The sequence below is a fragment of the Xyrauchen texanus genome, chromosome 24, assembly GCF_025860055.1.
Source record: "Xyrauchen texanus isolate HMW12.3.18 chromosome 24, RBS_HiC_50CHRs, whole genome shotgun sequence".
NCBI lineage: Eukaryota > Metazoa > Chordata > Actinopteri > Cypriniformes > Catostomidae > Xyrauchen > Xyrauchen texanus.
This window is the reverse complement of record NC_068299.1, coordinates 34,423,392-34,437,821: the sequence shown is the minus strand read 5'-3', so window position 1 is coordinate 34,437,821 and position 14,430 is coordinate 34,423,392. Positions and strand designations below refer to the sequence as shown.

The 14,430-nt window shown below is 36.8% G+C and overlaps 1 protein-coding gene across 1 annotated transcript; it reads left to right on the top strand.

The window, feature by feature from the left end:
• The first annotated feature begins 4,315 nt into the window (after positions 1–4,315).
• On the top strand, positions 4,316–14,202 carry etaa1b (ETAA1 activator of ATR kinase b). The gene is made up of 6 exons (XM_052090330.1): positions 4,316–4,619; positions 4,777–4,908; positions 5,519–5,577; positions 5,656–5,762; positions 9,982–11,270; positions 13,424–14,202. Exons 1-6 carry the CDS (start codon positions 4,451–4,453, stop codon positions 13,546–13,548), a joined length of 1,881 nt encoding a protein of 626 aa, XP_051946290.1. The 5' UTR covers positions 4,316–4,450; the 3' UTR covers positions 13,549–14,202.
• Positions 14,203–14,430: the final 228 nt, after the last annotated feature.

The following is a 14,430-nucleotide window of genomic DNA, read 5'->3' as shown; positions in this document are numbered from 1 at the left end:
CAAGTGTTCTCAAGTACACAAGGAATTTTTTTGATGATAGGAAAAATAACAACATTATAGTGAGACAGAATGTAAAAGAAGGCAAGAGTATAAATAGATATACAAATAATAGGATATTGTCACGAACCCCGCTCCCTCGCTCCGCCCCCTCGAGCTTCCACGCTCGTTCCGCCCCCTCGAGCTCGCACGCTCTTTTTGTTCGCTCGAGCCCTCACGCCCACTTTGCTCCTACTCGCTCACATGCTCGTAGGCAATCTCCCTTCCTCGAGTTTCTCACGCGTTTCCAATCCCCCAGAACATTATGACCACCTGCACTCGCGTCATCTGCACTCCTGCACATTAGTTTCACCTGCACTCGTCTCATCACCTGTCATGGTTTACACCTGCACTTGCCCCTATATATATCACTACCCTTTCATCTCACGGTTGTTGGTTATTGTATTTAGTTTCCCGTGTCTTTGCCCCCGCTAGTCTCGTCTAGTTTTGCTCACCTCTTGAACTCCTCTTGATTACCCCCTTAGCTTGCCAGCTCCACGTTCCCCTAGTACCCCTGTCTACTCCCTTTGTTAGTTTACCCGCCTCTCGATCCTGTTTACCCCGGCTTTGACCCTCGCTCCCCTCGACTACTCTCCCGGATTTGCCCCCTTTACTCTCTTTGATTCCCCGGCTTTTGACCCTACGCTTCCCTCGACAACTCTTCACTGGATTTGCCCATTTGTACTTTTGCCTGCTTTTATTGTTTCAATAAAAGCAGTTTTTTGACTTACATTGTGACTGTCTCATCTTGTGTGTGTGTGTCCGAGTTACAGATATATAACAGAATGGCATATACATATATGTGCAAGTGGTAATGTATGTGCAAGGTAGGGGTATGTACAATTATTGAATTAAATATGTGAATTTACATGAGATATGTATTTATATTATTGCACTATGGGGGAGTCTTGAGGCAGTTTAATAGTTCATGAGGAAAATGGCCTGAGGGTAAAAACTGTTCTTGTTCCTGGATGTCCGGGCGCTTAGTGCTCAGTAGCAGTTTAACAGTTCAAAGAGGCAGTGGGCAGGGTGTGTGGGGTCCAGAGTGATTCTTCCTGCACGGTGCGGGTGGATTTCTCCTGATATCCTCTATCATCTCCACTAGTTTTAGCATGTTTAGCAAGGTTGTTGTGACCACACCAGACAGCCACCTGATCAACCTCCCATCGGTATGCAGATTCGTCACCATCATGTATGCGGTCGATGACCGTGGTGTCATCTGCAAACTTCAGGAGCTTGACAGTGGGGTCTTTTGCAGTGCAGTCATTCATGTACAGGAAGAAGAGCAGTGGAGGAAGTGGAGTGGAGAGAACGCATCCCTGAGAAGCACCAGTGGTCCAATAAATTTCTTTCCCTGGTGGTGCATGTGATGTGTTGTTTGTACTTTAGCAGTTCATGGGTGAGGTTAGCTTTATTAAAATCTCCAGAATAATGATGAGAGAGTCTGGGTGTTGTTGCTACGTGTCTGTGACGTGATCAGCCAGCTGTTGGAACGCTGCATTCATGCATGCTTGTGGTGGCATATAAACAACAGAATAAACGAGGAAAAGAGTAGAGAGGCTTACAGATAATGAAAAGCACCTCTAAATTAAGACAGAACATCTTCAACGCTGTTACATCTGTACACCAACTTTCATGGATGTAAAGGCATGTTCCACCACCTCTCGTTTCCCCAATAACCCTGATACGATCCGCTATGAACAGCTGTAAGCCCGTCCGATGTAATACGTTATGCGGGATGGCTTCACTCAGCCAGGTTTCCGTGAAACACAGAGCAGCGGAGTTAGAAAAGTCCTTATTTGTTTGTGTGAGCAGAAGCAGTTTGTCCGTTTTGTTGACTAAGGAGTGGACATTCACCAGATGAATACTCAGCAGTGGAGATCTTTTCATCTGGAAAGCATCACAATCTAAATAACATCTGCTAAACATCTTAAAAAGATCAGATTTACAAACATTCTAAATCATAAATGTCTCAAAGACATGTGCTGAATGTCTTATTGACATCCAAGAGGAAATATCTTATAGACGTATTGCAGATGAGCAAACAACCTAAAAAATATGTCTTCCACACACATCAAATAGACGTCTGGCTAATGTTTGTGTGCTATCAGGGAAAGCCGCGTTGACGAATCTTCACAAGCACGCCGGCTCGCTTCCCACTTCTGTGCATCTTTTGGATCGCTTGTAGAGCACCGCAGCGCCTCCAACTAAGATGACTAATACAACGTCAGAATAAATCAAACACCAGCAAAAAATTATCAGGTATGCTCTGCCGAATATTCAGTAGTTCATCCCTGGGGAAACTGATTGGGAAAGAGTGACAAAAACATGACAAACAAACAAAAGTATCAAAAACGCTTGAGAGCTCCACACCGAAGCAGTCATCTGCAGCACCATCTTTTTATCATCTTACGTTCCCAAACAGTGATCTATCTATCTATCTATCTATCTATCTAGAAGATGTACGGAGGGGCGGCTGTGGCTCAGGTGGTAGAGCGGGTTGTCCACTAATCGCAGGGTTGGAGGGTCAATGGAGGGCCCACACGACTCCACATGCCGAAGTGTCCTTGGGCTAGACACTGTACCCCAAGTTGCTCCCAATGGCAGGCTAGCACCTTGCATTGCAGCTCTGCTGTCATTGGTGTATGAATGTGTGTGTGAATAGGTGAATGAGTCACAGTGTAAAGCACTTTGAATACCGCTAAGGTTAAAAAGGCGCTATATAAGTGCAGACCATTTACCATGTAATTAGTAGTTTGTTATTAATTAATTTTTTAGAGTAACTTACCCAACACTGCATACAAGATATCAAAGCTTTCCTGGACAACTATTCTATTCATGTTGCTGTTTAGATACAAAGTCTAAATAACAGCTGTTTTCCATATTTAGAGAACAATGTTTCAAATACCAAAACAGTGTATTGTATGTCATATGTCCTTGTCAGTTATTCAGCCTGTAAAAGAGAAATCAGCACTTCAGGTTGTGCGGTAACCAGTTTATAATGCAAATGTCTGTGAAGTATTCTTGTGGTGGGTTTTTGTGGTAGGATACACATGCTCAGTGTCTGAATTCTGTCCAGAAGGCTTTATTAATGCTCTACTGAGATCACTGAAAGGGACACAACCAACAGAGATATGTTTTAAAAGCATGTTACCACAATGGAATAAGTTTCATAATGTGATTACCATAAACAGAAATATGTATTGGTGTTAGCAAGGTACAAGAAATACTGGAAGGAGAATAATACACAATGTTCAGAATCACTCAGTCTTGTCTGAGTGATTCTGATACTGATAGAAGATGAAATACAAGGTTTCACTTGTGCTACACACCGTAAACCCTAAAGTTGTCATTACTTGAAATGTCAAGTTTTGGGTGCCTAACTAAAATATTTAAGTTCAATGAAATTATTTATCTTAAGATTTGAAGTGTAAATCACTCAAAATGTTGTGTACAAAATTGAGGCAATGTGGAATACCCACAATGCTTTGAATAATTTAATTATGTTTCCTTGGTCAAAGGTAACATCTGGAGGCATTTATAAAGTTGTTATTAAGAATTCATAGAGGTTTCAACTCTGTTGTAGTATTATTTATGTTGTTTTGTTGCAAATAGTTATTTGGTGTTATGTCACCATTAGGTTGATCAGTGACCATTTGGTCAAGTTGGACCCTGTTTACACTATCTCAGTTCTCCTTATGCATGTGCAACTGAAGTGCAGTCATATATGCATTTCTGTGGATAATTATTTAATAACTGACCTAAAATCAGTTATGATCTTTATTTGAGTAGTGCTAATGTTTGATCTAAAATGGAACTGAGTCAATTAAAATTAATTACAATGGTAGAAATAATTATATTTAAATAGCAAACCTGAGTTAAGTTTACTTGCATCTATTTAAATCAAGTTATATAGTTAAATTCGTTATATATGAACACCAAGTTAAATGAACTTAAATCAGTGGCAGTTCTAGCTTTTATGGCACCCTGGGTAAACCTAAACAACTTTTTTCTGTCTGTTTTATGTGATGGTGTGGATATGTAATGCTTGACGAATCTTGTATTGACAAACAGCGTAAATATATTTCTAATAATCTGTTTGTGTTCAGCAGAAGAATGAAAGTCATAGACATCTGGGATGGCATGAGGATATGTAAATTATGAGAGAATTTTCATTTTTCGATAAACTATCCCTTTAAATTAAAACACGAGCAGCTGTAGTCTCGCGAGATGCCATGAACCAATCAGAAACTCGTCTTCACTTACACGTGCAAAAAACATGGCGGCGATGTGCGAGAGCATTCCGACCTGAGGAATCAAACTTTTACTGAATTTAATATCGCAAAAGTTTAGTGCTAGATTGATCGAGTTATGAATACTGGAACAGTACTGTTCATGTCAGATCAAATAAACCATGACCGACAAGAGAAGCATCGGTGTGCGACTCAAATCAGATGGGGCGAGAGAATGCCGCAGCAGAATGTCCAAACTTTCCCAGAACAGAATGCAAACAAAGAGACGTGTGATCGGACTCCAAGACTCACAGTCTCCTTCTTATCACAAGTCATTCAACTATCGTAAAGGTAATACATGTGTAAAATTAACGAATAAGAATGGCGCTGATCGTTTAAAACAAACAAAGTACAGCGAAATACGGCTGCTCTACCATGCTGCTTTTAGTGTCATCGGGAAGTCTTTGTTTCATGAGAACCATAATGTTGTTGTCATCTTAATTCTCAGCTTTTACAACCCCAAAACGGCGGCCAAGAACCAGATACAACAGTTGTTACAGTGGAGATTCACCCAACGATACTGAATCCCCCCTGCAAGACATAATCTGGGATCCGAACTCACCCACTCAAAGCGTAAATGGCAAGTATCACTATAAAAGTATACCGTTTTCTGTTTTGATCTCATTCCAAAAATGCGACAGATTAAAGTTGGGTGGTATGACCAAAATGTTACATCATGTTATGAGCAATAATTTAAAATAACAATAAGTGCATGTATGATAATGGTGTTATTTTCGCTGGATATAGAGTAAAAAACAATAACATTAATGCAGTATATATTTATATACTAATAATATAATAATACATGTTTATACAAATAGCATATATTAACATCATAAAACGTTATGAGGCTGTTATTACATCATGCAGTGAATTAATATGTTGCAAATGAAGTTGATTATTTTCACTATTGATTTGAAACTTGGTCCACTATGCATTACATCTTTAATGACAATTTCTTCCTCATGCCGACTTGTTTGAGTCACATCCTGCTCCATATTATTACATTGCTCATGTAAAAAGTACAGCTGTAATGCCCACAGACATCCACTCAAATGAATCTAACATGGTATGAAACTATGACCCAATAGTTGACACTTTTCTGCACTTTGTGTATACACTCACACGACCCTGCTCTGCTACAAATAAATGTCACTTATTTAAAAGTGTATATTTGTAACCCTTCACAGGAAATGGAGATGGCAGAGTAATTGAGATATCAGAAATTGTCAATAGGATTGCACCAAAGGTTAGTGTCGTATAAAGAAAATAATGAGCATATGGTGTCTGTCTCATGGTAAATTTAATCTATCATGCAATGTTTAAGGTTGAGAGGCCTAAAGAAGGGGACTCAGTGCTCCAGTGGATTGGAGACAGTGCCGTACCCTGCACCCCAGAGATCAGGCAGCCCCGAGTCAGGAGAATCTCAGCACGGTACATGTCTTATAATCACTGGCATCCTGAAGACTGTTTTTTAATAACACTTACTTAGCCAGTTGGAAAACTAGCCAATCAGAAATGCGCTCTGCCTGCTTTTGTGTTGTGATGTTCAAGTTTGCTGATGTTTTTGGAGAGAGGGTGTGTGGTTGAAGTTAGCCAAACAGCTGAAATCACTTGAAGCATCTTTCAGTTTATGTATAAATTAGGTGTGTCCGGTATGATGGTACACTTTAGATTATACTGTGGCGTCACACTTCCAGCTTCGTCAGATCAGCAGTTTTAAATGGTGGATATGAGCAGCGCTGTGGTTTTAATCATCTGTTAATAATTAAATAATGTTTGTTAATGTTAATAAAGTAATTTTAAATGGATATATATATATATATATATATGTTAAGAGCTGTTGGTACTTTTTGAAGTTTTGACAAAGTCAGTTTTAACTTGATTCAATAGGCGTGTATGATTTTGTTGGATTTGTAACCGGTTGATGAAAACACATTCTCACACAACACACTTGTAAGGCCTTAGAGATTTGACATATACAAATGAAAACTACAATTAGGGTTGCTACCATACAGACATTTTTGGCTTCAGTACAATACCAGCCCTGTTACCTTGGTGTTGATACCAGAGCACGACTGATACAGGATTTTTGAGACCGATGCCGATTACAGATATGGTGGCCGATGTAGTTCATTTTTGAGCTGGAATGAAAACAGACCTTTTCTATGTGGATTGTGCACCGATATGACTATGCAAAGGTACTCGGAAGTCTGCTTGCTTAAATATTTTTATCAAAGAATATTTGACATTATTATTATACATTGTCAACAAATTCTAGAAATAAACACTGAGATAATAAATAATCATCTGTACTGTTTAAGTCAATTGCTGACCATTAAAATAAATAAATATAAAATAAATAGCGAAATAAACAACAGAACAGTTTAGGTTTAATCAAATGCTTACTATTTTAATACTGCCGGTCATTTAGAGGCAAGTTGTAAGACAAGAAGAATTTACACCTGAGGCCGGTACCTTGAAGGTTGCTGAACAAATTCAGGGTTTCAGGTTGACAAATTCAAACCAATCCAATCAGGCTTAATTGGTACCATGATGCAGCTTTCTCTGTCAACTCAGGCTTCGATCCTGACTTTAAGATTAGATTACGAGCTCGTGCACATGAATGAGTGACGTTTGCAGCGCACAGCCAATCACGTGAGAGAACTCTCTGCTTAAAGCGGATGATAATGAAAATAAGAATTTAAATTCATTTAAACTGCAAAAGATATTGTTTTAAAAAAATATAAAATAAATAAAATGCATTTACACTGCTCGAGATATTTCTCAAGAGAAATCATGAAGACTTAAAACATGATTTACACAGTATAAGGGATAACTAAAATTCTGAAGTGATTAAAGACATTTACACAACAAGAAGAAACAGCGGCTGCTATGAGAGCTACAGAGGACTGCTGCAGACACATTCTTAATGTGATAAAATATAGAAATCAGCTGATATGTCAATGTGTAAGTGAATTCATGTAGCCCCACAACAAGAACACACAGGCTTATTCATTTTAAAAGCTTAAATGTTTTTAAAATATAAAAGATTTTATGTTTCTTTGAATTGAAAACTTTATATATCATACAAAACTATTACAAATAAATATAGGCTATTGATTACAAAATGAATAGAGGGTATAAAGATGAATATTCTCCCCAAGTTTATTTTCCTTTTTCAAGATTTGCCAGTTAGTATATCAAAAGTGTTTTTAGACAATGGAATAAAATACTTTCTAAATATTTATGAGATAATAGGAAACCTTAAGTCTTAAAATTCTTATGTTGTTAAAAAGGCTTGGAGGACTATAATTCCCAAATGTAATTAATTATTATAAAGCTGACCAAATTCAACCTATATTGATTTGGATGAATGAAGAATCTAAAGTGAAATAGATGATTTTGTGATTTTGTTGTTTTTTATTTTTAATAAATTTGCAAAGATTTCAAACATATATATTTGAAAACTGTATTTTGTGTTTACTCAGGTTGCCTTTGTTTTATGTTATATCTCGTTTAAAAATTAAAACAATTTAGTATGAAAAATACACAAAAATAGAAGAAATCAGGAAGTGGGCAAATACTTTTTCTAAGTACTGTATAAAATATGAAAATTTGCAAATGAAATCATGACGAATTAAAAGTTTTTACACCGCCAAAATGATCGCTGTTTAATTATAAAAAATTAAAGATATTTACACAACAAGAAGAAACTGCGGCTGCTGCGAGAAGTCGAGGGGACAGCTGGAAGCAGATTCTTAACGTTTGTCTTGTTTTACTGTTTGAAGCTGTGGCACTATGAGCCCAGTGTCTGAATATGCTTTGTTGTTTTTTTATCAATAACTGACTGTAAAATACATTATTCAATAACAAATGAATTACTTGGATCTCATCTTTGGACATTACATGGAATGTAGTCAAACCAAACTTTTACTCTCAACACACAGTGAAAGGATCTCTGGACTTCACCAATTTATTACTTAATCACTGGTGAGTTGAATCTGGAAAATTACCAGCCATTGACTAATCACGGACATTTTTAGTCACATATACCAGTAATTTCTGCATGTTGTGCATAGAATAAAAGAGCGATGGTAGGTTTTTAATAATCGACATTGGTATCGTTCAAATGAAGATTGTGATTAAGTGGAAAATCTATAATTTTGCCCGGCCATTAAAAAAAACGGGCTCAGTTTCAGTCTTTCTCACTCCTCATAGAAGAGTCTCTGACTGCACTGAGGAATGCCACTCTGAGTTTGCACTTATTTAGACAATTTTTATTGAAATGCTAGACATATAAAAGCACAAATAGTTGAATATTCGTGTTGTCACGATACCAAAATTTCAGTTGTTGGTTCCGATACCAGTGAAAAATGTCACTGTTTTCGATACCAATTTCTATACCACAGCAAAAATGTGCTATCATGGTAATGTGCTCCTTTAGCCTATTTAAAGTTACATTTCAATGTAAATCATAAATTAAATGTATGTTTCCTGCAAGTATTTCTCAATTGAGCATGCATTAAGTATTTTTAAGCCGGGCCCTACTGAAATTTTTTCTTATCTCTTTTGTTTTCTTTTATTTAATTTCATCATCAAAATTGTGTCTAATCAAATAATTTATTTAAAAAAAAAAAAAAAAAAATTACAAATAAAAAATAGAACAATTACTTTTCAACATACCATTGCATTTTTAACTAATTTTATTCAGGACGAAAGCACTCTTGCTTGTTATATACAACTTAATTTTTTATTATTAATATTCATTACTATTATTAATATTACTACCGTGAATATTACATTTTTCTACACCGTTAATATATTTCTGTTGCAATTTCTTGTATTTAAGGGGCCAAGCTTTTATTTTGAATCATGTTTTATGTTAGCCTGAGCTTTTATTTTGCTGTGTGGTTTTAACAGGAGCTTCTTTTCTTCAGATCGATAAATAGTTTGCTTCATATGTGATCCCAGTGTGATCGTTAATGCGCAAATGCTGTAATTTAAATATATACAAATATAGTCTACATGTAATACATGCTTCACAGTGGATAAGTGCTCTGCTCTGTCAACTCATACAACGCAAATGATTCTCAGTGTCTGTCGAGTTTCTGGTCTATGAGCGGTCACCTTCACACATTCGTTTAAAGCATGCATCTCAATGCAGACTAGGATTGCAGCCTTTCGCCGGGTTAATGATCAGTCTAGGACAACTCTAGGACAAAATTTTAATTTGATTAGTTTTCAGTATAATGGGAGTCACAGAACACATGTGCAAATAAATGTGTGAGCATTTGGAAGCATTCGTGTGTTAGTCAGACAGCTTGCGGGTACCGAAATAAGTCTGAGCTCGGTACTACCTGTACTGAAACACTAGTACAAAAATATAAAAGATGCAAGGATCCCAAAGTACCTGTACTTTTGACAACACTATTGATTAGATCTAAAGTATTGACATAATATTGTGAGAAAAGGTATTGCTATATATTGATATTTGTTTGTATTGACAAAGCCACGGATATTTACATGGCTGTTAGTAGTCAGTGTCATGATTAGTTCATTGAATAGATCAAATATGAATCATAGATTCATGTGATAGATTTTCAGATTGATTAATGTTATCAGATATATTAATGTTATCTCTGTCCTCTAGGCAGAGCAACGTTGAGGACCTCATGAAACTTGCCAAGCAGTTTGACATCAATATGACTCGTCAGGACAAAGAGAAACAGCAGAAGAGCATTGAAAACTTAAATCAACTCAACAAGTCACAAATTGATGGAACAACAAAAATTACACCAGCATCTGTTGCAATCATGACTGAAGAAGAGGAGCTTCGTGCACTGTTTGATGGACCCACTCAGCACTTAAGTGGGAGACTAAGCCCACCATCAGCAAACTGCACACCAGAAGGCAGAACCAACCCTGCAGCCCTGGCTGGACAGTCAAGTTCTGCAGCATTCAAGAACGCTTCTGCACCTAAAGCAAGCGAGGTGGACTTTGATGATGATTGGGAAAATGATGACCTTCTCAATGACTCTTTTGTGTTGGAGATGACGCAGAACCAAGTGCCTTTGAATGGAGCTGAGAAACCTTGTGCCACTCAGCTCAAGTCTTGCTCCAGGAAATGTAAATCTGTGGCCAAGACAAACGCCTCTGTATCTAACGGCAGAGACATCTGCTTACAGATTCAACAGAGCACCAGCAAAAGCAGCACCTTTACTAGGACACATGCTGAAGTCCAAACGTCTACCCAGAGCACTTTTAGGCTGAAGCCACAGGATCAAACTACAGAGAAGCTGCTAAGGACATCGCTTGTGGACCAAGTGAAGCATCAGGCACAATTGTCCGAGGGTAAAACGCCCAAAGATTGTGAAGCCTCTGGTCAAACTTCTACTGCTACTTTTGACGGGGTTTCAAAAGAGGACCTGAAGTCTCTGTTTGAATCTGATGGCCTCTGGAATGATGACGACGACGATCTCCTTTGTCAAGCTTGCGATGACGTGGAGAGGATATCGGCCAGTCAGGAGGAGCAAAGACACAGCAAGGACTATGCAGAGTTAGACAAATCAAGAAGCTTAACATCTAGGAACACCATTCATGCTGAAACCATGGCCATTAACAGCAAGTCCCCACATGTGTTTGTCCGCTCTAACTCAGTACCGTGTTCCAGTGGCAGCTCTGGATTAAAACAGAACTACGGTGTTTTAGCGACTACTAAAGGATCCAGCTCTGGAATGGAAAGTTACATTCCTTCCTATTATGGGCAGGCACAAAACAAATTGACTGAAGTAAAAAATGCATCCGCACCCAGTCTCGGTTTTGTCAGAGGCACTTCACAGACCGTTATGCCAAAAAGCATAACAGTGGGAAAAGCCTCTAATTCCCACCATTTCACTTTCAAAAGACATCTATCTGACTCTGCCACGCTCGCCAACAAAGGTAAGCTATGTTCGTTGTGGCACCTGTTGCACATTAGCTCTGATATTGAAGTGTAAATTACTAGGGATGGGCATTCTCAAGTCATTTTGTAGTCTTAAAAAAAAAAAGTAAACAAGTTATCAAGTTCTTGTAAATTAAAATGAAACCAATACTGACGGCATACGTGTAATGCACATATATAAACAAATGTTATTATTTAGAAAAATACGTGGTGAAAGTTGCCTTTTTATAAAATGTGCTCTGTCTGTGTTCAGATATTTAACGCCAATACACACATACTGGTCTGATAAGCTTCCAAGTTTCTTGTACCGCTTCATATTTTCTTTCCACCATAAAACAAATATTCTTCCGTTGGTTTGCTTAGAACCCTGTCTTCGACCCAAAACTAAAGGCCAAATATCATTTAACATTATTATTAATATTGTAATATCCCTTATGTACTCAATGAAAAGAGGAAGATACAAGATATGATGCTTATTTATCAACAAAAACAAAACAAGGCTATGGAACTCGCAATTACAATAGGGACCTTCCTGAAAATGGAACTTTCCGAAAACGTTCCACTGGATTCACGAACGCAGTGTACATCCCAGATGTGTTAGTTAATGGTGTATAAGTGAATTCCAAACATTAGTAAATAGGGTGCACGTCCACACATATTCACAATTATCATAATCCATGCCCATGAAAACACCATATAAGAAAGGTATATCAGACTCACTAGTAAATGTGAATTGGAAGCTTTAAACATTTATGCAGGACAGCATTAAAAGGGGTTTTAAAATGAAGTGTTCAAATCGCATAATTTTAAGTACAGTGACACAGTGGTGTCTGCTTACAGCATTAATATAGACCAATACGTTATCACCTGAATGCAATTTATTAATGCCTATACTGAATTAGTGAAACTTAAATTATAGAGCTCCTATCAAATGAAGAAATTGTAAAACTAGTCATGATAATTTGCTGCTTGAAGAACAAGATAAAATGATGAAGCACAGTTGGGAAAAACTACTTTGAAGAAATATATGCAAGCATCAGATAAACTTGTAATTTCATTAGCCTAAGTATATGTTAAAAAAGAAAACAAAAATTAATTTGTGTCACTTATTAAGGTTATTTTCATTTTAATGTTTAATTATCACGTAATCATTGTTTTCATTAGTTCAAGTTTTCATGAGTTTTTGAGTCTCTTCTCTCAAAATGTACATTTTGTTCATACCAACTCAGAACAGAATTGTTCACAAATTTCATGAAAAGAGGCTCATTGTATGTAAAAGAGCAGCTCGGATCTTCTGCCCAACATCTCTTTTTGTGTTATTTGAAAAAGTCATATAGGTTTAGAACAACATGAAAATGAGTAAATGCTTTTCATTTTTGAATTAAATATTCCTTTTAATAGTTGTAAACTAAAATACATGTATATTTTTGAGCTTTAAATGTTTCAAATTTCTCATTAAAGGGATAGTTCACCCAAAAATGAAAATTGTTTAATCATTTACTCGCCCTCATGCCATCCCAGAAGTGTATGACTTTCTTCTGCAGAACACAAATAATGAATTTTAGAAGAATATATCAGCTCTGTAGGTCCAGACAATGCAAGTGAATACCACATTTTTTAAACTCCAAAAAGCAAATAAAGGCATCATAAAAGTAATCCATACGACTCCAGTGTTTTATTCCATATTGTCAGAAGTGATATGATAGGTGTTGATGAGGAATAGATCAATATTTAATATTTTTTTTTTAAATATGTTTGCTTGAAATTCTTCTCCCAGTCCAGTAGGGGGCAGTATGCATGAAGAATGTGAATAACCAAAAGCACAAGATGAAGAATGCAAAAGTGATCTGTTTCTCACCCACACTTATCATATAGTTTCTGAAGACATTTACTTAACCACTGGAGTCATATAGATTACATATATGTCATTTATGGAGCTTAAAATGTTTGGCACCCATTCACTTGCATTGTATGGACCAAAAGAGCAGAGATATTCATTATTTGTGTTCTACAGAAAAAAGAAAGTCATATACATCTGGGATGGCATGAGGGTGAGTAAATGATGAGAGAATTGTCATTTTTTGGTGAACTACACCCCTTTAACATTGCACAGAAGCTTAACACCACATGTTTTGTTTTTGTTGTTTTGCAGTTTTTATTTCATCTCCTGCAACTGTGAAATGTTCGGCTGCTGAGATTGACCGGAAGAAACAGGAAGCAATAGCGAGGAGGAGATTACAGATGCAGGCTAGCCAGAAAAATGGTGCGCCTACATAGGAAACCACAGAGTAGCCTGTACTGTGACATGAATGTTCATTGAGCTGCTACTCTGTAAAGCTGTGAATCATAAAGCCTGGAGATCTCACTCCAGTCCAAATCTGTTACTAATATATAGTTAACACTAATATGTCTCTTTAAAGGAAATGTTATTTGAAGATTTCTCATGCTTCTTAGAATAATGTCCTGCAGTGTTAAATCTGTCTAACAGCCAATCTAAATGAATGGAATTTCTCGCACATTACTGTTCCGTTATTACCACCCAGTATTGTAAGTCAGATTAATGGCCGAGCTATGAAAGACTTCACAACTTTTGCCAGGGTTTGATGAAGCATTTCAAACACGTGCCATTTGGATTATGATTGAAAGCAGTGTGGGCTATGGGCTACATCCTTGTATATACAGTTACAAATGATTGGTCAAAAGATTGCATCTAGTCTCTTCTGTACATAGCTTAGTATTACATAAAAAAAAAAAAACATTTCCCATTATAAATGGGGGAAAATACTTCAATTTTTGATAATCAAGCGAGAGATCTTGTTTGCATTTGCTTTGTTGTCTAAGTTCCTTAATTTTTCTGTTAAAAATAATAATTGCAGATATAATGAAAGAAACATTTTACATTGTGTATTATTGCTTTCAACGTCTATTAAAACAATTGGAACATTGACTTGACTGCAATCATTGGGTCCCTGTCATTGCCTAACAGTGTAATTATATAATACATCCAGAAATGGCACTTCAGATGTCTAAACTTCATAAAAAATTACATTCTCAACATGTAATGCTCTCAAAATATAATATGTAATAAAATATCTCTTTTCCCTTTATAACCCCTCCACACCTGGTTTATTGTATATGTCACAATGTTAGTCATTGTGT

Excerpts from the sequence above, each read along its gene's own strand:
- etaa1b (XM_052090330.1), top strand. The coding sequence starts at position 4,451 with ATGACCGACAAGAGAAGCATCGGTGTGCGACTCAAATCAGATGGGGCG. Across the intron at positions 5,578-5,655 it reads TCAATAGGATTGCACCAAAG|GTTGAGAGGCCTAAAGAAGG; the intron begins GTTAGTGTCGTA and ends GCAATGTTTAAG. Across the intron at positions 5,763-9,981 it reads GTCAGGAGAATCTCAGCACG|GCAGAGCAACGTTGAGGACC; the intron begins GTACATGTCTTA and ends TCTGTCCTCTAG.